Source organism: Camelus bactrianus, chromosome 30, assembly GCF_048773025.1.
Source record: "Camelus bactrianus isolate YW-2024 breed Bactrian camel chromosome 30, ASM4877302v1, whole genome shotgun sequence".
Classification (NCBI taxonomy): domain Eukaryota; kingdom Metazoa; phylum Chordata; class Mammalia; order Artiodactyla; family Camelidae; genus Camelus; species Camelus bactrianus.
In genome coordinates, this window is record NC_133568.1 from 20,577,373 (window position 1) to 20,600,648 (window position 23,276).

The 23,276-nt window shown below is 44.2% G+C and overlaps 1 protein-coding gene across 1 annotated transcript in view; it reads right to left on the bottom strand.

Moving 5' to 3' along the window:
- The window catches only part of KDSR (3-ketodihydrosphingosine reductase), a 35,407-nt gene extending 13,408 nt beyond the window's left edge, over positions 1-21,999 (bottom strand). Inside the window, exons 1-6 of the mRNA XM_010961281.3 lie at positions 21,760-21,999; positions 17,106-17,195; positions 15,003-15,059; positions 11,348-11,413; positions 11,043-11,138; positions 4,145-4,336 (exon numbers count right to left, since the gene is read on the bottom strand). Of these exons, the coding sequence (XP_010959583.1) occupies positions 4,145-4,336; positions 11,043-11,138; positions 11,348-11,413; positions 15,003-15,059; positions 17,106-17,195; positions 21,760-21,867 (609 nt within the window). The 5' untranslated portion in view covers positions 21,868-21,999. The remainder of the gene's footprint in view (positions 1-4,144; positions 4,337-11,042; positions 11,139-11,347; positions 11,414-15,002; positions 15,060-17,105; positions 17,196-21,759) is intronic.
- Between the last annotated feature and the right edge of the window lie 1,277 nt (positions 22,000-23,276).

Here is a 23,276-nt window from a genome sequence, read left to right on the forward strand (position 1 = left end):
GGTACTTAAGCTAACATAAGACAGAATGTCAAAGCAATTTTTCTCAAGTTCAGGGTCATGGCTTGAGCTTCCAAGTGGTTAAAACAGCCTTTCAGAACAGCTTTTTCCCAGCGTGGGCACAGACGGTCAGGGCTGGGAGAAACCAGCCCAGTCCCTTTCCAGGTGCTGGTATCCTCTCTACAATCATGGAGCCAAATGACTCTCTCAGCCTATGGCTGGGCCCTCCAGTGGAATCCAGTAACCTAACCATGGTATTGATTTACCCAACAAACCCTCACTGAATGACTACTGTGCCCTCATGGAGCTTACAGTCTCCTGAAACTCCTGCTCAAGTAATTTGCTAAAATCTAAATACACTAAAATCTATATCATCCCATCACCCCAGGAGAAAAGGAAATGAGGTTAGTTTGGCTTCACTGTTCCTGCTAAAACAGTGCTGACTCGCAGAGACTACTTTTTCTAAAAATGTATAAGCCAGGACTCCCCAGATCTCCCTGTCTCTTTGCCACTGTCTGCGTCTCCTTGTTCCTGCTGACTGACCATTCTCCATCCCCCACTCCTCTGCCCCGGTCCCGTCCTGTTATCATTCTTCTCCCTTCTGTCTGGCCTCCTTCTCAATCAGAAAGACAACCCCTTGCTCAAGAACTGATTTATTATCAAAATAACCTCACCTAAGGTGTGTTGTTCCTCATTATATCAAAGCGAAAAGGAGAAAGGGTTAGAGCTGTTGCCATGAAGCTCCAGAATTTAAATGTCAGCTGACTCTTGGACCGTGGTGGGGAAAGATGGAGTTGGGGGGGGGGGGCAGGATCAGGACAAGGACCCACTACCACATTTCTGGCTATATCCCACCTCAGAAGTCTGCTTTCCAAAAAGATTGACTTTTAAAATCTCTAAAGGATGTATCTGTACCTAAAAGACTGAGTAAAAAAAAAAAAAAAAGAAAGAAAAATATACCAACAAAGCATTCTTTCGCATTTACTTATTGTACATAAAACCTTTCTAGGTCCTACTTTAGTTAGTGGGGCAAGGGCTGAGGTGTAGAGGAAGATTTAAGAGTTAATTAAACCAAACAGAATTATCAAAAGTACTTAAGAGTTTGAGCAGGTCTAGAAGGTTTCATTCATAAACACACAAGCACCTGGGCTAAACAGACCAAATCATCCAGGTTTCAAAAACACAATGTTGTACTAAGCCTTTAAGGAAACAATGGTTTTGATGCAAGTTCTGCTATGAACAAACTAAATTTTGCTTATTGAATTTATTTCCCCCAAAACCTATTTTCCATGGTACACGTTTATGGGAAGACATTTTTAATGGAGCCCAAATACAGAGCGAAGTCAAAGAGGCTAGGAAGTCCAGGCTGCTGCCTACAGCGTGAGAGTCACCCGGGTCCTTAGAAGACTTCCATCTGTCCTGGCAGCTCCCTGACTTTTCCCTCCTCTTTATTACATCTCCGTTCTGCCACACGTGGAGCCAGGACACCCACATTATACACTTTGCCCTAAATGAGTGACTCCTGAAGCCGTTCTGCAAGACAAGACTTGGGGACAAAAAGCCCTTGTGGGCAGATCTTCCTATTTCAAGACATCCCTTCACCCACGGGGCTTCTAAGACCAAAGTGAAGAGCTGACTCAACGTCTGACTTGAATTATAGACACTTTACAGAGGCAGACAGGGAGCCAAAAGGCAGAACCAGAAAAACCATGGGCTTTGTTAACTATTTCTGTCACAAAGTAATGACGTGGCTTTGAGCAACTCAGTGGATTGACTGAAAACTGTTTTATTATTAAGAAGGTGACATAACAACTGCCTCACATAGTTCACAAAATTGTAATAAAAATAAGATAGTTGTTCATAAAGGGACTTTTCAAGGTAAAAATTGCAAAAGAAATACTGGTATTCTTGTTGGAAATTTCACAGCCAAAGGTGCCCTGTTGGCTAAGTATGTATTATAACGACCTGTTATTGATTAAGAATATTAAGTAAGTTGATGAAAATGATTTGTGGCTGGTTCCTTTGAGATGAGAACTGCACAGTCTATCAGTCCCCACATGAGATCCTGTCACTGACTTGAGAATGTGTCTGTCCTCCACTGTTCATCAATGATCTAGGCAGTGTGCCACTCTGTCACATGTGTCACACACCACAAGGGCTTTTCTGGGAATTTCCTAAATAAGGGGTTAGCAAGGTATGGCCTGAGGGGCAAATCTATTTTTACAAATAAAGTTTTATTGGCACACTGCTACACCCGCTCATTTAAATCTTACACATGGCTGCCTTCCTGCTATCACAAGAGACTCGAGTCGTTACAACAGGCACCGTCTAGCCCTCAAAGGCTAATATTTTCTCTCTGGCTCTTTACAGAAAAAGAATTTATCCAACCCTGATCTAAATTATTATTGGGATTCTCAGATCAGACTCTTACTTTTAGAAGACTGGCCACAATAAATTTTCCTCTGGGCTTTTAATGTCATGATGTAGTGTTATATTTCAGTATATACAGTTGACCCTTGAACGGTGAGGGAGTTAGGGGCACCAGTTCCCTGTGCAATTGAAAATCCATGTACAACTTTACAGTTGGCCCTCAGCACCCACAGTTCAACAACTGCGGACTCAACAAACCTCAGATCATGTAGTACTGTAGCATTTACTGAAAGAAATCCACATGGAAGCGGACCCATGCAGTTCAAACCTGTGTCATTCAAGGTCAACTGTATATAAAAATGGAAAGAATTTTACCTTAAAGTACGTGACTTGGGACAGACACATGATGCGCTCCAAGCATCCCCGTGTGACGCAACACACGGTCTACTTCACACAGCAGAGGTGGAAGGTTGTACCTGTCATGACAAGTGCTTATTTCATGCTAACCCTAACCACACCCTCCTTCCACAAAATGTTCTATTAACTGTGAAAATAAAAAGCAGTCATATTCATCAATAGTTCTTTAAGATATTAAAATGTAAGTATCAGGAGAGACAAATGATATTTCCAGTCCAGCCCCCTCATTTGACAGATAAGGAAGCCGAGATCAAGTTCAATGATTTGTCTAAAACCTGAGCGCTATCACAGTAGCTGATTTAAGCTCTACCCTCAAGCAAATGCTGACTGTATTAGTCAGCCATAGAGGACATATCTTTTTGGTAAAGGAATGTGTTTAAAGCATGTTAAAGAATAAAATACCTGGTTCCCCGTATGCATAGTCACACAGTAGGAGGCCAACACAGGCACACCCTGTTTTACTGTGCCTTGCTTTACTATGGTTATTAAATACTGCATTTCTTTTTAACAAATCGAAGGTTCGTGGCAGCCTGTATTGAGCAAATCTATAGGCACCATTTTCCCAACAGCATTTGCTCACTCCATGTTTCTGTGTTACATTTTGGTAATTCTCCCAGTATTTCAAAGTTTTTTATTATTATTCTGCTTGTTATGGTGATCTGCGATCAGCGATCTTTAACGTTACTACTAAGATTCTCTGAAGGCTCAAATGATGGCTAACATTTTTTAGTAGTAAAATATATTTTTAAAAATTTTGGGGAGGAGATAATTGGGTTTGTTTGTTTGCTTTTTCTTTATTTTAATGGAGGTACTGGGGATTGAACCCAGGATCTCGTGCATGCTAAGCACGTGCTCAACCACTGAGCTATACCCTCCCCCTCAGCAAGAAAGCATTTTTAAATTAAGGTATCTATATTATTTACTTAAGACATAATGCTATTACATGCTTAATAGATCATCACATAGCATAAACACAACTTTTCTATGCACTGGGAAACCAAAAAATTCGTAGGACTTGCTTTATTGCAGTATTCACTTTACTGCAGTGGTTCTGGAACCAAACCTGCAGTATCTCTGAGGTCTGCCTGTAATACTATGAAGACATTAGTAGCATTAATTTTATATTAAATTAAGCAAGCAAAAACCTCACACACAACCCTTTTGCTTCGGTCATACCTATAACCTTCATGCAATGAGAACATGTTAACTACAAAATTCAAGGGTTGAGCCAATTCACTGATGTCAAATCTATAAATCTCCACTTTAACACAACCACGTGTGTCAAGAAGCTACAAATGAAAGGGGCACATCTATTGCTGAGCTGAGAGGAGTAAACAGAAAACTGAATACATATTCTTACCTCCATCTGCAAAGCTTCTGCCAGCCCCCGGATGGCAAACTTGGACGAAGAGTAGGCAGTGAAACCGAATAACCCCAGCTGTCCCGCCTGGGAGGACACGAAGACGATCCTGCCCACCCGGCGCTCCTTCATGGTGGTGATCACCGCTCGGCTGGGGTACACGCTGCCCAGGTAGTTGACGCTCATTAGTCTCTGTAGGGAACAAAGAGGCCCCGGCAGTGAGCGAGGTCAGCGCCCCCAGGCTGCCCTCCAGGGCACTCTGCCTGCTCTCCCAGTTCGAGTTCCTCAGTAGGGCCCAGGTGAACGGACCTGCTGAACCAACAAAGGATTAAATAATGATCCCGGAAATGACCGTGACCACAGTGACTGCAGGACCCACCCCAGGAAGCCTATTTCAATCTAGTCTTCCGTTCCTACGATGACAGCACTTATGTCTTGGCTGAAGACTGGTCAAAATTAGTTTTCTCCTTTACACAAAGTACACTGTGTGTTGCAGGTAATGCTTTTTGAGAGACAGTTGGAGGAAAGAGCTTCTGAATATTTCCAGCCCTACTAGTTCTAAGTGACAGAAAGACCACAAGGAGGCTAGGACAGTGGTTAACAGCACGGACTGTGGTGTGAAATCTGGGCAGACTCCTGTTGGATGCTGAACAAGAAAGTCAGACACTCTACTTCCTCAGTGAAAACAGAGTTAACACTGATATCATCGCACAGGGCCCGCGGCAAGGACTGAAAGAGGAAACACGAGGTCCGGCACAGCCCCGACCCACAGTGAGCACTCAGCAAATGTCGGCTCTTATATCATGATGAGTAAGAACTTACGTAGGTACCAAGATTAATCTCCCCTCATCCTGGGAACTCTTAAAGACCTTACATTTTCAACCTCAAAATTTAAGAATACCGCATTACAACGTTTCTATATTAAAAGTCTTGTAAAAATACTAGATTGGCCACCATGTGAAACCAAACACTTCACTGGGAAACCTTGAGTCCATCATGAAATGTTAACCCAACAGAACATTAAGTAACTTTTAGAAATGATGCTCAGAAACACCAGGAGGACGGGGGAAATATTTATAAGTTTAAAAAAAGCCGAGAGCACACAGTATTCACGCTGCGACTGCAGTTATTTCGATTAATTAATTAAATAAAAGTACACGTGCCCAGGTGCAAAATCGAGGAAATGCAGAAAGCTGTAAGTGACAGTGTTAGGATTCTGGGATTCCCATGTTTTCCCCAAAATGTTTTTTCATATCATTATATTGGTCTGATCATAAAAAAATGCTCTTAAAAAGTGATTGAAGAAAAGGGCCATACTGAACCCATGTGTTGACCTCAGTTCCCCTTCAGAGATCTCACAAAAATCTCAGTAAGGGGACTTTTTTCAAGGCAAAAAGCCCCGTGAGCAAAGAGAGTAGCAGCAGTGACATTTTGGAAGTTGAAGAGCAGAATGAGTGAGAACTCACCTGGCAGAAAGCTGAATGCGGGGTGAGGAGCAGAGAAACTAAAAAGGACCAGAGACCCCCCCCCCCAAAAGGCCCAAGCAGCACCAAGTGCCTTGGGGGGCAGGAGGGCAGGCAGGGGCCGGGTGACAGGGCTGTTGGCCGAGAGTCTGCTTAGGAAAGTCAGATGGACAAATCCACCATCACAATCAGATTTCAACACTCCTCTTTCAATGACTGACAGAACAAGGGGACATGAAATCAGTACAGATGTAGGAGACTCGGGCAATGTTACCAGCCAACTGGACCTAATGAACACTGACAGAACGTCCACCCAAAACAGCAGAATACAGGTGGCCCCCGGTGTCCGTGGACAGTTGGTTCCAGGACCCCTGCCGATACCAGAATCTGCAAATGCTCAGTGCCTTGTATAAAGTGGGACAGTCCAGCCAGCTGTCTGTGCCTGCGGACGGGGGCGTCAACACTCTTTTCAAGTGCACATGGAATGGCTGTCAGATCAACCGGATTCTGGGCTATAAAACAAGTCTCGATAAATTTAGAAGGATTCGACGCATGCAAAGTATGTTTGCTGACCAGAATGGAATTAAATTGGAAATCAAAAGGAGAAAGATTTCTAGGAAATCTCCCCAATATTTAAAAAGTAAGTAACACAGTTCTAAATAACCCAAGGGTCAAAGTGAAAATGAAAAGAGAAACTGTAAAATATCTTTAATTGAATGAAAGTAAAAACAGCTTATCAAAATTTGTGGGATGCTGCTAACACAGGACTTGGGTGGAAATCCATAGCACTAAGTATCTGTATTAGAAAAAAGGAAAGAGGCTTCAAATCGATGACCTTGGCTTCCACCTAAAGAAACTATAGAAAGAAGAGCAAATCAAAAGTAAGCAGAAAAAAAGGAAATAATAAAAATAAGAGAGGAAATAAATAAAATAGAAGACAGAAAAACAAGAGAACAGTCAGTAAAACCAAAAGCTGGTTACTGAGAAGATCAATAAAACTGATAAACCTCTAGTCATATTGGTCAGAAAAGAGAAAGGACACAAAATATCGATACCAAGAATGAGAAAGGAGACATCACTACAAACTCTATGGGTATTAATAATAAGGGAATATGATGAGTAACTGTTGTCAATAAATTCAATGATGTAGATGAAATGGACAGATTCCGTCAAAGACATGAGCTACCAAAGGTCACCGCAAAAGAAACAGATGAGAAGATACAGATGTAGCCCTAGATCTATTAAAGAACTTAAAGTTAGAAATCCTCCCACAAAGAAAACCTTGTGGTAAATTCTCCTAAACATTTAAGGAGGAATAATATCAATTCTACACAGATTCTGCTAGAAAAATGAAAAGGAGGGAATATAACCCTACTCACGCTATGAGGCCACCATTTCCCTCACACAAAACCAGAAAATAAAATTACAAGAACACTACAGCTAACATCCCTCAGGAACCCAGAAAGGATAATGCACCGTAACCAAGCAGGGTTTATCCCGGGAAAGCAAGGTTGGAAACACGTGGAAATTAATCAATGCAATTCACCATTTTAACAAACTAAAAAAGAACTAGGATCATCCCAACAGGTGCAGAAAAAGCACCTAATAAAATGTAACATTCATTCGGTATAAAAACTCTCAGCAAACTAGGAACAGACGGGAACCTTCTCAACTCGATAAAAGGTACCTACAAAAAAACAAAAACAAAAAACTACAGCTAACATCATACTTAATAGTAAAAGACAGTGCTTTCTCCCTAACGTCAAGAACAAGACAAGATTGTCTGCTTTCAGCACTTTTATTCGATCTTGTGCTGGAAATTCCAGCCAATGCAGTTCCAGATGGGAATGGAACAGGTAAAACTTGCAGATGACATGATCTTGGATGCAGACAGTCCAGGAAGCATTAGAATTAATAGCTGAGTTCAGCAACACTGCATGCTCAATACACAAAAATCAATTGTATTTTTCTGTATTAGCAACGAACACTCAGAAACTGAAATGAAAACACTCATTTGCTCTAGCATCAAAAAAAAATATGAAATCCTGAAAAACAATATTCAAGACCCAGACACTGAAAATTACAAAACACTGCTAAGAGAAATTAAAGAAAATGTTAACTAAACAAATGGAGCTATATATTATGTTATATAAGTTAGAACACTCAACATTGTTCAGATGTCAGTTCTCCCCAAATGGATCTACACCATCAGTGTAACCCCAAACAAAATCCCAAGAAAACTACTGAAACGGAAAATTAAGAGAAGTGAGTTGGAATTCCCAAAGACCACCTCCGTTCTGGTGACTCCCGGGACTCCGCACACAGCTGTGCCCATGACTGAGACGTATGACAGCAAAAGGACACAAAGCAAAAGGCAGGGCAAAAGGCAGGCCAGCCTGAATGCAGAAAAAACCAGGAGCAAGTTTCCACGCATCCTCTGCCGTGGGGCCACACGGGACATGCTTAAATCCCCCAGCAATGAGCAGTGCCCACACCAAGTACTGTGCCCGGCAATTTCTGTGCAGGTAAACTTCAGTAAAATTAAAAAAATAAATAAATAAATAAGCCAAAAACTGTCACTGGGATAGAATTCATTTTAAATAAAAAGGAACTCTTATCTTCAGAAAATGCATCGATTGTGGTGGCAGGTGTCCTAACAGGGCACAGTGGTGATGAGCCCACACCTGGGCTCGACCAGAACAAGGCAAGTGAGCAGAACGAGAGGGGAGAGAGCCCCCGGGCACAGAATGGCCTTGGAAGGTGACACTCCCCGGGGCATGGTGGCCTCCTGCCTCGACTCAGGGCAGCCAGGGCCAGGAGGTGACCAACAGAGCAGGTGGGGCCCACAACAGGTAACACCTGGAATGAGGCCATGGCACTGGAATAGAGCAACAGGTTTTGGGTTAACCATCCTTTTGTTTAAAGGCCAGTCCTCTTGGAGGTGGGGCCCCTTCGAACGTCCCCTATCAAGGGCTTAAGCCCCTGCCCTGTGCTGATCTCTGTCCTCACAACCTCACTTCATCGTGACCCACGACTGCATCTCCATCCACTCCCCAGCATCACCACCTCCCGCCTTAACTACCGTGACAGCTCCTAAGTCTTCTGCCGCGCAGGCAGAAGGATGCTCTAAAACCACGACGTACATCACACCACTCCCTGGCCTGGCCTAAACCCCTTCAAAGGTGTTGAACTAAAATCTAAGCTGCTCCCCATGGCCCTCGAGGCCCTGGCCAGATCCAGCCCCGGCCCCACCCCACCCATCTCTCAGGAAGCTCCTGCTGCGCCCCAGTTGAGTTCCTAGAGTTTCCCCAGCTCTTTCCAACCTGGGGCCCCTGCAGCTACCAGTCCCTCTGCCTGGGCTCTCCTCCCGGGTCTCTCTGCACCGAGGCTGGGTCTCCTTCCACGTCATGTAAAAGTGCCTCCCCTTTTCCTTTCCTTGTTTCCTTTTCTCACAGCGCTTAGCACATCTGCAGTCAGACTGCGGACCTGCTGGCTCCTGCATGGTCCGTCCCACCCCCTACCTGGGCCAAGCCTTTGCTCTCTTGCTCACCACGGCATCCCCCTGGGCCCTAGAACGATGCTTGACCCACTAGAAGTTTTCTCAATAGTTATGGGTTGAATGAATAAAAAGGGCAGGACATTACTATTTACTACCATGGGATGCACATTGTGAGTCCGTTTTGCTACTTAATCCTCTCAACCCTGGGAGCCATCTGTCTGGTTTACAGAGACGGAAGTCTAGAACATAAGAAAAGCTGAGGCCAGAGAAAAAAGAACAAGTGCCTGAGATCACAGCTAGTAAACTGTCAGACCTGAAACCACTGGAGCGAAGATTTAAAACTGCTTTAGTCTGAGGCCAAAGCCCACCCTTCCTTCCTACCGTCCCATGCTGCTGGGGACAGAGCTATAAATGTTCTACGCAGGGGGGTAAACGTGTAGAAAAGACACTGGTGGTGGTGGAAAAGAAATCAATTGTCATTTTTTTTAAACAAAAGAGAGAGAGAGAGAAGGAAGGAAATAGTGTGAATGGGAGATTGAAAGTTGAGAATAAAGTGAGTTTTTTTAAAAGATCAGATTTGTGCATTTTTTTTAACATTTCAACATGCTTCATATTCTATACACGTGTTTTACCTCTTCCTTTACCTCACCTGCTTCACATCTTCTCCGTGTCACTGATGCCCACACACAGTCACCTGGTCGTACACACTCAGTTCCTTCTGTCCTCGCTCACAGTCACAAGTCCCCACAAATCATTCACTCAATTATCTTCGTGCTTCCATCAGACACACAGATGTCAACAATCCCTACCTGCTCTGCCCCTGGACGTGCCCCGCTTCCCAAGGTCCTCGCTCTACAACTGTGCAACGACCTACATACCTCGGTCCTCTTTGCCTTGCAGCGTCGGTCAAGGTGAGTCTGCTGATTCTCCCTCCAGATCCTCTCTCTCACACACACACACACACACTCCTCTTCTGCTGGCCACCTCTAAAGTCTTTCATCTCATCATTTCATGCCTAGACTATTACAACTATTTCCCCGACTGATTCTTTGCATAGCTGTTGAGATAACTGTCAAAATCTCCCTCTCATTACTTAGAGATAAACGCATACCGGTCAAGACAACTCCCTTTTGTGCCTGGTTGATAAAGGAGCCTGAGGACACTAGAGTCCCAGCCAAGGCTTCACTCTGCCACCATCTACATCCGGACTCGTCTAACTAGTCTTTAAATCAGAGTTTACGGTCCTTTTCCCACAGTCCACTAGAAGCGAGACGTCCGAACGGCCGCTCCAGCACTCTCCCCTTCTCTAAAAGGGAATGCAAACTAACTTCACAGAGTAAAGCACTCAGAATCCACGGCCACGATGAAGGCTCTCTAGGCCAGTAAGAAAGAGATGGTTGATGCAATGTTAGGCACTTAAGAAAGGTCTTCAAACCAGACGGGCATAGCTTTGGCAATCCTTTTTAAACATATCAACCTAAATATGATGCATGATCTTTTTATCTTGGCTTGAGAGCGCTAGAGTCTGCTCTTCAACTTTGTTGGTGTTTCATTGTTAAAATGAAATCACTATTTTGGTGTTTCATTGTTAAAAATACTGATACTTGACATGAAAATCTAGCATCTCTAGCTCTTGGTTTACACAGAGCTCTCCTGACGGTATGACCTCTGTGGATCAACACACTCATCTGTGTCAGATTGGAGGTTTCGTTCCCATTTTGTATCTGAGGAAACCAAGGTCCAGAGACTCGCCTTAACTTTTAAGGTTGGATGGTCCTGGGACGAAAACCTTGTCCAGCCTTCCTCTAGTCTTCTAAGGCTTCTGTGAAACCTGAATGCATTTCATCTATTTCATTCGTAAAGCCTTTAGCCATGAACTGGTCCCACTTTTACTATCTGGCCTACCCCAATGAGGAAAAAACACATTTTTACTTACTTCAAATGAACTAACTTCAAGATCTTCAAATTTTCCTGAAACTGCCATTCCTGCACAGTTGACAAGCATGTCCACTGGGCCCAGTTTCTCCTGTGCCTGGAAAAATTTATCAGAGCAATTATCAGGAAAGAGAAAGAAGAATCACTTAGCAAATCAATGCCAATAAAGAAAACCCATAAAGCTATTATCCATAAAGAAATCCATAAAACCTATCAGGAAGCTTTGCCACCGCCAAGCCACACACCAAAATGGCAAGAACCAATCGAGAGGCAAGTGAATCAATTCCAATTAACCCAACCTCTTACTTGTTTTATGACGTTCTCTACTTGGCTATAGTCTTGAGATACATCAACTGATATACAAAGCACCACCTGTTAGAAAGAGAAAAAAAAAAATCTTTAAAAGAATTTTTTTTTAATTAAAGGCAATTCTTTCCAATAGATAAGGAGTCCAAGTTTGGATGTACAGATTGCAGGGTTTGAAATCTATTGATAATGCAATTAGTAGAGCCAAATTTGGGGGGTAGTTTTTGCAGAAAAGTCTTTTGAGCAAACTCAAAAGAATGTTTTAAGAAGTGCTGGTCAAGGGGAACAGAATTTCAGGTAGAAGATGAGTAAGTTCTGGGGAGCCAGTGTCCAGCATGGCGACTACGGTTATGAAACTGTACAGTATACGTGAAATATGCTAAGAGAACAGACCTGAAGTGTTTTCACCACACACACACACAAATGAAAACTACATGAGGGGATGGATGCATCAATCAGCTTGATCATGGTCATCATTTCACAGTGTAAGTGTACTTCAGTCATCCTGTGGCATACCTAAATACATAGTTTTTATTGGTCAATTACGCCTCAATAAAGCCAGATAGGGAAAAGAAATGTAAAAATGCTCCTCTTAAAATGCAGCGAGGCTCCAGTGACAGAACATGTGCAGCCGGGAGGGGAGGGAGAAATGGAGCTCAGGGGAAGGTGGGCAAACTTGGGGGAGATGGAATGTTCTGTACCTGGATTTCAGTGCTAAATACATCGCTCAAAACCCATCAACCTGAACTCTTTAAATTGCTATGGTTGGTTGTATGTAAATTCTTATCTCAATAAAGTTGTCCAAAAATAATAATAAACTTAATAAATGTATTTTTTAAAAATATTCCCCTTGGCGCAGTACCAGAGTGATGACTGCCCTCGTGGGATTCAATATTGGTAGGTGGAATAAAGAGATAAGCCAACAGCCCCTGCTCCCAGGGGCCACCTTAGTTCAGCCGGACTTGGCGGCTAAGCCAGGTGGCCTCACTTTACAAGGCCAAGGGTGGATCCCGGCCTGTGGCTGCTGCGGGGAAGTCAAGTCACATTTGGTTCACTCTGAGGTCTGCTTGAGACCCCTGACTCCAGACTGACCGGCCACTCACAGATTCCAGATGAGCCAAGCTGACCGTGAGCCCACCCAGTACAATGCTTAGGGTGCAGCAGAGAAGGAGGTGGCAAGAGCTCAGGCATTTGGTCTTCGAAAAGGGAGGGAGGGAGGAAGGAAGGGAGGAAGTGGGGGAGAAAGCACGTATCAGTGCTTACTTGGATAGAAATTCACGAAATGAAACTTAAGAACACTCATAGGGACACACAAAGAGCTGTTCTTTTAATTTTCCTTTCAGGGTAATGTTTTCAAAGCAGAGCTTAGGTCTCTGACATAGGAATGTTCTATGTTCCGACGGAAGTCACTGAGAGAAGCAGAGATATCCTCAGTTTCTCCATCTTTCCATGAACTCCTCCCTGTTGAGACTGGCCGCGGCCAAGCTAAGGTGCAGATGGAGCGTGTGTGCACAGAAGGGCACACACACACCAACAACATGCACCCGGGTGTAGTTGTGGGTCCAAGGTGGTGTGACATGGTGGAAAGAACAGGCCCTGGCCTTGGGAAGCCTGGGTTCCAAACCTGTCCCTTCACAAACTCACTGAGCAGAACCCGAGAAGTTGGCAGTGACCTCACCAGTACAACAATAACAGTGTCAGAATCCAGTGATGACCAAGACCCCTTCTGGCTCTGAGAAGCCACACGATGTGAGGAATGAGGCCCAAGCGTTGCATAAAAAGAGACCCACTGCCTTGGGATTTGACACATCGGGCAGTAAGTTGTATTTAATGCAGGAAGGAATCCCATCCCAATGGTCTAAATTCCTAAGAAAAGCAAACAGCCCCCTTTGCAAAATGTAAACTGGAGTATTCCAGACTAGAGCAGTTGTACTGGAATTATATCCCATCACATAGAAAACATTTTCAAACAGGAGTAGGACTCATACAATTAATTTACTTTACTTTTTAACTTTTTGGGGGGAGGGACTGTAATTAGGTTTGTTTGTTTGTTTGTTTGTTTATTTATTTAAAAATTTTTAATGGAGATACTGGGGATTGAACCCAAGACCTTATGCATGCTAGTCATGTACTCTACCACTGAGCTATATCCTCCCCATCCCCAGTACCTCCTTTTATAAATCAATCAATCAATCAATCTAATTATCACCCTCCTCAAAAAACAATTTTTTTTAATAAATAAATAAAACCCACCAGAAAGGCAAAAATTAGAAAGTCTGCCAAGACCAAGTGTTGGCAAGGATGTGGGGCATCAGGACTCACTGGGCACTACTGGTGGGAGTACAACAACTTTGGTGATGCAAACACTCAACTCCATTTCTAGGTACACTCCACTCCTGCACATGTGCACAGAGAGATAAACTTTAGCAATAGAAAGAAGCAAAACAAAAAACAAAAAAACTGGAAACAACCTAAATATCCACCAATAGTAGAACTGTTAAATGAAAGGTGGTCTTTACATACAAGAGAACACTAGACAGCATTAAAAAAAATTGAATGAATTATTTATTCCTTTACAGAGAGGAATTTTTAAAAGCTATCGAGCTGCATGAGAATACACAAAGAATGATGTCATACAAATCTAGGGAGAGAAAGCAGGTCAGTGATCGCCTAGGGCTGCAAGGGACTGGGTGGGAACGAGGAGTGACTGTTAATGAACATGGACTTTCTTTACAAGATGGTGGATGCATTCTAAAATTGATTCTGGTGATAACTGTGCAACTCTGTGGCTATACTAAAAAACCACAGAATTGTACACCTTAAATCAGTGAATTATTTGGTATGTGAATTATATCTCAATAAAGCTGTCCAAAAAATAAGAATGATGCCATAAAGTTCAAAAAGCAGCAGAAGTAAACACTGCTCTATTTCTGGTCACAGGCGTCTATAGTCAAATTATTCAAAAGAAGCAATGGAAGAAGTAACATAAAAATCAGGTTGGGGGTTGCCTCTAGGAATGAGACAGGAGGAGGAGGCTGACGTGGCCTCACAGAGGAGGCTTCAGGGGTCCTGGTAAATTCCATTTCTTAAGCTAGGTGATGATTATTAATTTACTATGTTTTATACTGAAATATGTATTGTACTTATAGGGGTGGAGGGTACAGCTCAGTGGTAGAGCACTTGCTCGGTATGCATGAGGTCGGGTTCAATCCCCAGTGCCACCGTTAAAGGGAGGAAGAAAACACATATATTGTATATATACAAACCACTTTATTCATCAAAAATTCCATAACCAAAAAAATTTTTAATTTTTAATACCGCATTTCCCCTTAAGTTAACTTAAATAAATAATTGAAATGAAATCACTTTCTAGTAAAGCATTCTGTTCTTTGATCACTTGTGTGTGTATGTGGGTTAGACCCTATACACTGTTTTTTGTCATAACCTGAAGTCCTAGGCAATTCAAACAATGTCACCTTTTAAAAAACAATCTAGTATGTATTTTAATTAGGAAAATCTTACATACTTTCAATGAACTATTCACGGGTGAAGTTAACTCTTTTTTTCCTTTACACGTCTGTGCTGATTAGTATAGAAAAATGCATCATAAAAAAAAAAAAAGAAAGAAAATGCGTCATGAGGACAGTGATTTTACCTGCTTATCATTAACAGAGTGTTTTTCAATTTCTTTCTTTGCCTGCAACAGCTTGTCCTGAAAGCAATGAGAACAGTTAGTTCTGGTGACTGTCTAGTTATCTGCTAAAAAGGAGAGAAAAAGCAATTATTTGTACAAGCATTTATTAAATGCCAGAAAACACACAGAACAGCACCTGGACTGCAGAGCTATGGGCCACATTCTATGGAAAAAAAGCAGCTATAAAATATGCTAAGGTATGACGAAGTGATAGCAAGTTTTTAAATTTATCGCAGAGAGAGATAATAGAAAATTTAATGAACCTTAAATTCCAATTATCAGTGTTAATTACTAAGGGTCACCCTATCAATTCTAATAAATGTTTTAATTTGACATTATTTAGATACGAAACAAGAAGGACCACATTGCTATGCAGTGCTTCCGCAAATTAAGGGTACGCGTGAGCCCATGTTAAGAATGCTTTCCTAAGAGATCATCCAATGCTTTCCTCTACTGAAAAAACAAATATAGTAAAAATCTCTTTTTAGATGGACTAGGTAAACTTATACCTGGCTACTTTCAAAGATATTCTGAGGACAAGCAAAGCTACCCAGGCCACTGAATAATTCTTTCAAGATCTCAATTATGCTTGTTTCAGTCATTTTTGGGAAGACAGGGATCAGTTTACAGTGTCTTAATTTGCTATAAAAACTATAATTTAAATACATCATGACAGCAGAGAAGAACAAAAGCGGAGGGGAATCCTTCCAAAAGACACGTAGGCTTTCTAAACAAGAATGTGTCTATAATAAAATTATATTATTCTACTGGTAAAGATGTACAGGTTGTGTACATCTTTACAAAAATCAGAATAAAAAAATTCCACTGGTAAATGCATTTCCTGATGCCAGAAGGTTCATTCACCTCCAGCGAGTGATGTGAGGGCCACAGAAAGAGCTTCTGAGCTCCTAAAACACTGGCCTCCCCCGCCACCTGCCTCCTTTTTCATCTGTCTCATGTCAAATATCAGCGTTGTTTGAATCCCACAAAATGCCATTTTATCACAGTTGTGTTTTCAGGCACAGAAAGTGGTTTCCATTCCAAACGTAATGGATTCGTCGTTAGAGAAGTCAGGGGATAAACCAAAGGTAGCTAATTCTGTCTTTCCTCATTGTTAAAAGAAATGATAGACGCCCAAGCCTAACTGTATCATTATTTAAGCATCATCTCCCTGAGCCCTCGGTGGCCTGCCAGTCCCCTGGGCCCCGCACCCTTCCCCCTGGGCAGCACTGCCAAGCCCTCTGGTTCACAAGGGAGTCCAAAATCCCCAATCAACGATGCTGCGCTGGTGTTCCCAGCCTCTCCATCATCCCTCCCTTCGTTTCTTCATTCGACAAATATGTTTTGAGCGCCCACTCTGAGCCAAGCTTTGTGCCAAGGACAGAGTGACAGGAGTGGACAGGACAGCGGTGGTCCTTCCCCCGCCCCATGGAGCAAGAGGACTCCCTGACTGTTCATGTGAATACAGTGTCACTGCTTTGGGTGCTGGAAACAACTCTGCAAGAATAACAGGCACTGGAAAAAAAAAAAAAAGAAAAGAAAGAAAAACAGACCTTGCGGCGACCTGACACAGAACAACACAGGTTTTGCTAAACAGCTGGGGGAGAGTGAGATTCCCCTGCCAAGGATGGAGACGTTCTACTTCACTAAAGATAAAGATCATGTCATAAGCAAATTAAAGAGAAACAGCTACACGTCCTTCGGGAATCAGGGACCAGCCTCACGATCGCCACGTCAGCCTCTCTGGGTGGGTGGCGGGCCCTCCCTGGCTTCCTCTGACCAGGAATGCTACTTAACTAGGTCTCCACCTCTCCTGCCTTGAGATCTGCAGTGTCTATGATGTTGCCTAAAAGTTGCTGGCACTAAATAAATATTCGTGGAGCAACCTAACTTCAGCCAACAAGTCTTTGCCCTAAATATGAGAAATAATCAGTGGTTCAGGGATCACACCTCCAAACAGAGAGGTGAGCAATTTCTGGCACAGGTGTGAACACTTGACATTCACACGGCCTCTGTTAGTTATAACACACAATAAGTTAGCAATAATGTACATAGAAGACTTACCTCATTTCGTGCCACCAGAGTTATAAACGCTCCTTGTTTATAGCACTCGATTGCAATGCACTTTCCAATGCCACTGGAGCCTCCAGTAACCTAAAAGCAAAAATTAGGAAATCTTCTTAGCACTTGAAATTTCCCTCCAGTGGGAAGTTTATTTAAAATAACTATAATGGGCTCTAAAAACCAACCAACCAACGAGAACTAATTGTTAGTTATTGTAGCCTCTTCATCCCAGACTTCATGAATGGAGGAAGCGCGAGCATGAAAGATCATCCTGTCTGCAGGGCGCGCTGCTGTGGCTGTTTCCAGCACTGAATACCTACGATATTTTTCTGAGTTCACTAGGGGGAAAGCGCCCTATACATCTAGCTAATAAACAACCTGCCTTTGAGTCCAAATCCCAATGAACCATTTCTTTACTCCACATCTCCTATTCGTGACCAGCTCTACAGGAGATGAAAAGAATGGTCACCTGCATCTATCTAATGATATTTTAAATGACTATTCCCATGATCACACGGGAATACTGAAAAGTAAAACTTTTCTTCTTGCACTAGTCTAACCCTTACCATCTACAACTCAGCCACACTGGCTGTCCTTTGGTTCCATGTTCTCTCTCCAACCACAGGACCTTTGCACATTCTCTTTTCCCTGCCAGGAATGCTCTCCTCCCCCTCTTCATCTAAGCTGGCACCTCTTTACCCATTAAATCTCAGCTCAAATATCACTTCCTCAGGAAATCCTTCACAGACTGCCCCACTCCTACCTTAACCTATTTTTCAGCACTGTATCCTTTTTTCCCCTTGTTTTACATCACTCACATAATCAAACAGCCATGCACTTACTTGTGCAATTATTGGATTCACAACCATCTCTCCCATCACCCCATAAAAGCCATAAAAATACCAACTCTTGGGGGGGAGGGCTTAGCTCAGTGGTAGAGTGCATGCTTAGCAAGCACGAAGTCCTGGATTCAATCCCTAGAACCTCTATTAAAATTAATTAATTAATAATAAACCTTAAAAAAAATACCAACCCTATTTTGGCTCCTCACTATATTCGCAGCACCTAGTACAGTGCCTGGCATATAGGAAAGTCTCAATATATATTTAACTTAGTAAGACAAATACAACATTATCTTGCTAGTCATTTTCCCTGTGCATATAATATAATATGGGCCAGGGCAGTAGGGGGCCTGGAGTTATCAGGTGATGGGGGAGGGGGTAGGGAAGCGTCAGAGAGCATCCATCCTTACATGTTTTTCTATCCTGCTATAAAACACATTATATCATAAGGTCTGAAGTCGGAAAACTAAAAGGCTTTACACTGCATTAAATAACTGTATCAAAACTTAATCCTTTCTCTATAGTGAGACATGAAGATTATTTCAAATAATTCACTGCTGTAAATCATGCTGTAATGAACATCTCTGATCCCATCCCGTATTTTAAAGCATCATGAAGTCCTCCTACACACCGAACTATCTCCCTGGGACTCCCTTATTTTTCTTGAGCCTCGACTTCTCACCATTAAAGAGATTTCTTTGGTGGATAATTAACCAATTATCTACCAGTTACTGTAATATTGTATCTGTTGCCCTGACTAACAGTCGCCTCTGAGGAGCTCTTTGCTACTGAAATACTTCATGGGTGGTTTTATTTATTAATTTTCACCAGACATTCCAATTCCATGGCAATTACCAAGATCCTGAAAAATGGCCCTGGCTGCTTTATGATGCTGTTCCTACTGCCGAGAGGTCTCTCCACCCAACGTGGATTTCCAAATCCTACCTAACCTGCCGAGGCCAGTTTCAGTGAATCCTCCTCCAAGAAGCTTTTCCAGGCTCCATCCCTCCGTCCTGTCCTTTACCTGTCTTTACACCTTCTACCTTGTGCAGTTACCTCTGTACCTTCTGGCAGGCTCCCTTGCCAGACTGTAAGTTCCTTGAGGACGATCACCAAGTCCAAGTCATATCCCTCATTCCCAGCACAGCACTTTTCATAAGCAGTTGTTAAATAAATACCTGCCTACATTAATTTGCAAGATGGTGTAGGGTACCATTTCCCTGAAAAAAATACAATGTCAAAAAAACTTGAGTGAAATTTCCCTATTTGTTATTCAGTGAACTAATGAAATTGAAGTGATGAATTTACTGAGGAAATGTATATGCTCTAAAAGTACTCTGCAGATATTAGCTACTGTGATAATTCCTATCTTTTTTTCTAGACTGTTAATAGGTGAGCTAGCTGTGTAAATTTACTGCACAGCCAAGAACAGGGTTTAACCTTGTAAGTTTTGTCCATAAAACCAAGACTAAGACTTCAACTTTGGAGTCATGGTTCATGGAAACTAAACTTCTAGGTTAAGCCAGCTAATTCACAGAAGGTATCCAAGGGTACACATAAGTCAATCTAGGCTTTGTCATTCTTGGACGTTATAAGAAAATATAAGGGATTTTTCTATTGGCTGAGAAAATGGTAAATATGTATTGAGTTGCCTGACCACTGGTAAACTGAGAAGAGATGTGGGACTCTAAAGAGTCGAATTCCTTTCTTCATGTCTTCCTCTTACTATTCATTGCAAATATTATTTTAAATGTTACTATGTATTTAATCATACTGTACACCTCTCACTGGGGGCAGGAGAGAGGTGGTCCTCCAAGGACAGCTTCTCCCACCCATCTCCCAAAAGGGGAGAACTTGATTTTCCAGTTCTCACCAAGCCAATTCAACAGCTTTTAAAAAAACCCCAGCTGGCTTAAATTGGCATATACTGAGACTTGCTGTACCGTGTTACCACTGTAATTAGAGAGAGAACACTAACATAACAGAATTGTTCTCAAAACAAAACAATAACTAGTTATGGCCTAAGCCTGTTCATGCCTCCACAAAAGCAAGACATTCTAAACATTAGGTCCCTCTCCTAACACTACCCGGTCTAGTCCTAGCAAATCTCAAGAAAAAGAATTACACTTCCACTCTTTCTATGACATTAAAAAAAAAAGACAGATGGTGACATCACATGAATTATTCATGCCATCCTCACGTTACTGCTAGAGGCATATGAAAAGGGGGTGGTGAAAATAAGAAATTCTCCAGATCTATCCCAACAGATGCATGTATTATCTACGGCCTGCAGAAGCATGATGGGGCTGGAGGAACAGGGTTAATAAGAAATTCTCCAGGACCTATCCCAGCAAGATGTGTGTATTATCTTATCTATGGCCTGCAGAAGCATGATGGGGCTGGAGGAACAGGGTCAGCATGAAGTCCCTTTCAAACAAACACTGAATGCAAGTTTTCATTACTGCTTTGACTTCACCATTTTCCAAGTTATGCTCTGCGGACGTAACTTCTGAAAGAATCCAACTTCTAAAGCCATGCTTTTGAGGCAGAAATTCTCTTGTAGATGTGACACTTTCAGAATTTAGCATGATTGTAAAACTTTGCTCCCCCCGCCCATGAATTTACACCTACCTCCTCATCTATCTTCCACATCAGGAATAGCAGCAGTTGGAAATATACTAATAGTTTTACATGAGAGAAACTACAGAAAATGCATGTTCCCATTCACAAACTCTTGCCCCGACGGAAAGCACCCAGAAAGCAAGGCCCACCCCCTGGTATCACAGCTCATTGGGGAGGTTGGGATCTCAGCGGAGACACCCAGATGTCACCTTCGGCACCAGGAGGATTTTTGCACCGCCAACTTAGTAACTAACTCTCCTTATTCAAAACCTCCCGCCTCAATGTGCCTCGAGGTTGTGGAAACCAAGCAAGAAAACGGACGAGAAAGCCACAGCAAATGCTGAAGAGCTGGGCGCCAGTAAGAAGGCATTCTCTCTGCTTAAGAAAGATGCCCCACCTGCAGAGAAGGGATCTTTGAAGACACGAGCTTCTAGAAAGAAACAAACCAAACCCATTCGCATGTCCTTTATGCCTAAAGCACTAGCAGGTCGTTCCACTCATCCCTCTGACTGGAACGATGGCAGAGGACTGCACTGAAACAGCACTCGGCGGACCCCAGACTGAACTTGGAAGAGACAAGCAGTGTAGACAGGACAGAAGCGTCCCAATACCGCTAGCTAGGACTGCCAACCCACCGGGTTTGGAGCAGCCCCCCACGCCCCCACCCTCAAGTGAGTCACTTTCCGGATTCCTTTGGCAACTGTCACTCGCACAGACCACCTTCCAGTTCCGAGCTGCCCCGGTGGGTCCTGGAGGCTGGGACCCTCTTCCCCGCTGTTCGCCTCCTCGCAACCCGGCTAGGACCGCGCGCCTTGCCGGGAGCCGCCACCGACCCCGGTGTCCTTGGCAAAGTTTCTCAGCCTCTCTGTTCTTCAGTTGACTCATCGAGAAAACCGAGGACAAAAATACCCAGATCCCAGGGATGCCCCGGGCATTCACGAGGGCCTCCTGAACCCCTGCAGCGCCGGGACCGGACTCTCGGGCGCTGACCCCGTCGCCCTGCTCTCCGGCCCCGGGAGGAGCCAGATGCAGCGGAGGGCGGGTCCCCGAGGCCCTCCGAAGGGACAGTGCCAGGGCGGACGGCGGCAGGTAACCCTCCATTTGGAGCAGGGGACATCGGAGGCTCGGCCTGGGTTGCGGGCCGGCCAGCGGGCCGGGAGGCGGCGGCGCAGCAACAGGAGGCCACTCACCACCACATGCGCCCCGGGCAGGGCGAGGGGCTTGGGGCTGATGAGCGGAGACACCATGTAGAGCAGCAGCACGAACGCCACGAGGAAGGCGGCCGCCAGCAGCAGCATCTCTCGGCCGGGGCCCGGGGCCGGGGGCGGGCGGTCGGGCGGCGCAGGCACAGGCGCGCTGGGCTCTGGGGCGCCGGCGATCACGCGCGGCCGCGCGCAGCCGGAGCCGGTTGTTTGGGCTCGCGGCGCGGGGCGGGGCGCCGGCCGGAGGGGAAGAGGCGGAGCCGGCGGAGGGCGCGACCGCGCGGGGCGGTGCTTCCAGAGGCGCGGAGGCTGCGGCCGCAGCCCGGTTGTGCGGGGAGGTTTCCTGGTGCCCACGCTGCCTGGGCCAGGCCTGGGTCCCGCACCCCCGGCACCTCCGCCCGGGAGATGGGCCTCCCGGACGCGCAGTGCAGCGGCCCCGGGCGGCGCTGCCTGGAGTGCTTCTAGGTGACGCCCGCGGCTGGCGGCGAGGGTGCTGCTTAGGACCGCGGAGAGCGGGTTGCCAGGCCTCCCCGAACCGCGCGCCCCGTGGTCGGGCCGCCGGGCTGCCTCCGCTTCCGCCGCTTCCGCCGCTTCCGCCGGCGCTCCAGGTGCCGCCGCCCGGGGCCGGTGGGAGCGTCTCGGAGCTTTGCAAACACCTGCTCTGGGATCTGCGGACCTCGATACGGTGTGGAAGCCCGGGATCAAGCTCTGAACTCCGGGGCTCCATTTCGTATTTTCTTGGCGTAGTTGGAAAATTGTCCCAGGCCGCTTTCGCTTTGCAAAGGACTGGGAGAGCCTTAACGTGGAATTTTAAAAGTCACTTAGATAATTCACTTTCGTTAAGCTCGGAGTTCATCTTCTTTACCAAGGCAGGGTTTAGGGGGAAAAAAGAAAGAAAGAAATAAAGCTTTGTTGAGATCTAATTTGCATATCATACAATTCACCCATGGAAAGTGCATTAAAAAAGGGTTTTGGTATAGTCAGGGTTGTGAAATTGTCACAGTTTTACATTTAGTTACACCCCCACCTCCAAATCCTGTGCCCATTAACAGTCATTCCCATTTCCTCCTAAACCCTGCCCGGCCCTAGGTAATCATTAATCTTTCTGTCTCTATAGATTTGCCTATTCTGGATATTACATATAAATGAAATTATAGAATGTATAGGTCTTTGTGTATGACTTCTTTCGCTTAGCACGATGTTTTCAGCGTTCATCCATGTGGCACAATATATCAGTACTTCATATTTTTTATCACCAAATTATACTCCGTTGTGTGGACATACCACATTTTATTTATCCATTCATGGACTGATGGACATTTAGGTTGTTTCCACTTTTTGACTATTATGAATAATGCTGCTATGAACATTGATGTACAAGATTTTCATTTCTTTTGGGTATGTACCCAGGAGTGGAATTGCTGAGTCTTACAGAAACTGTTTAACCAGAACTGCCAGACGTTTCCAAAGCAGCTGCACAGTTTTACAATCCCCACCAGCAATGT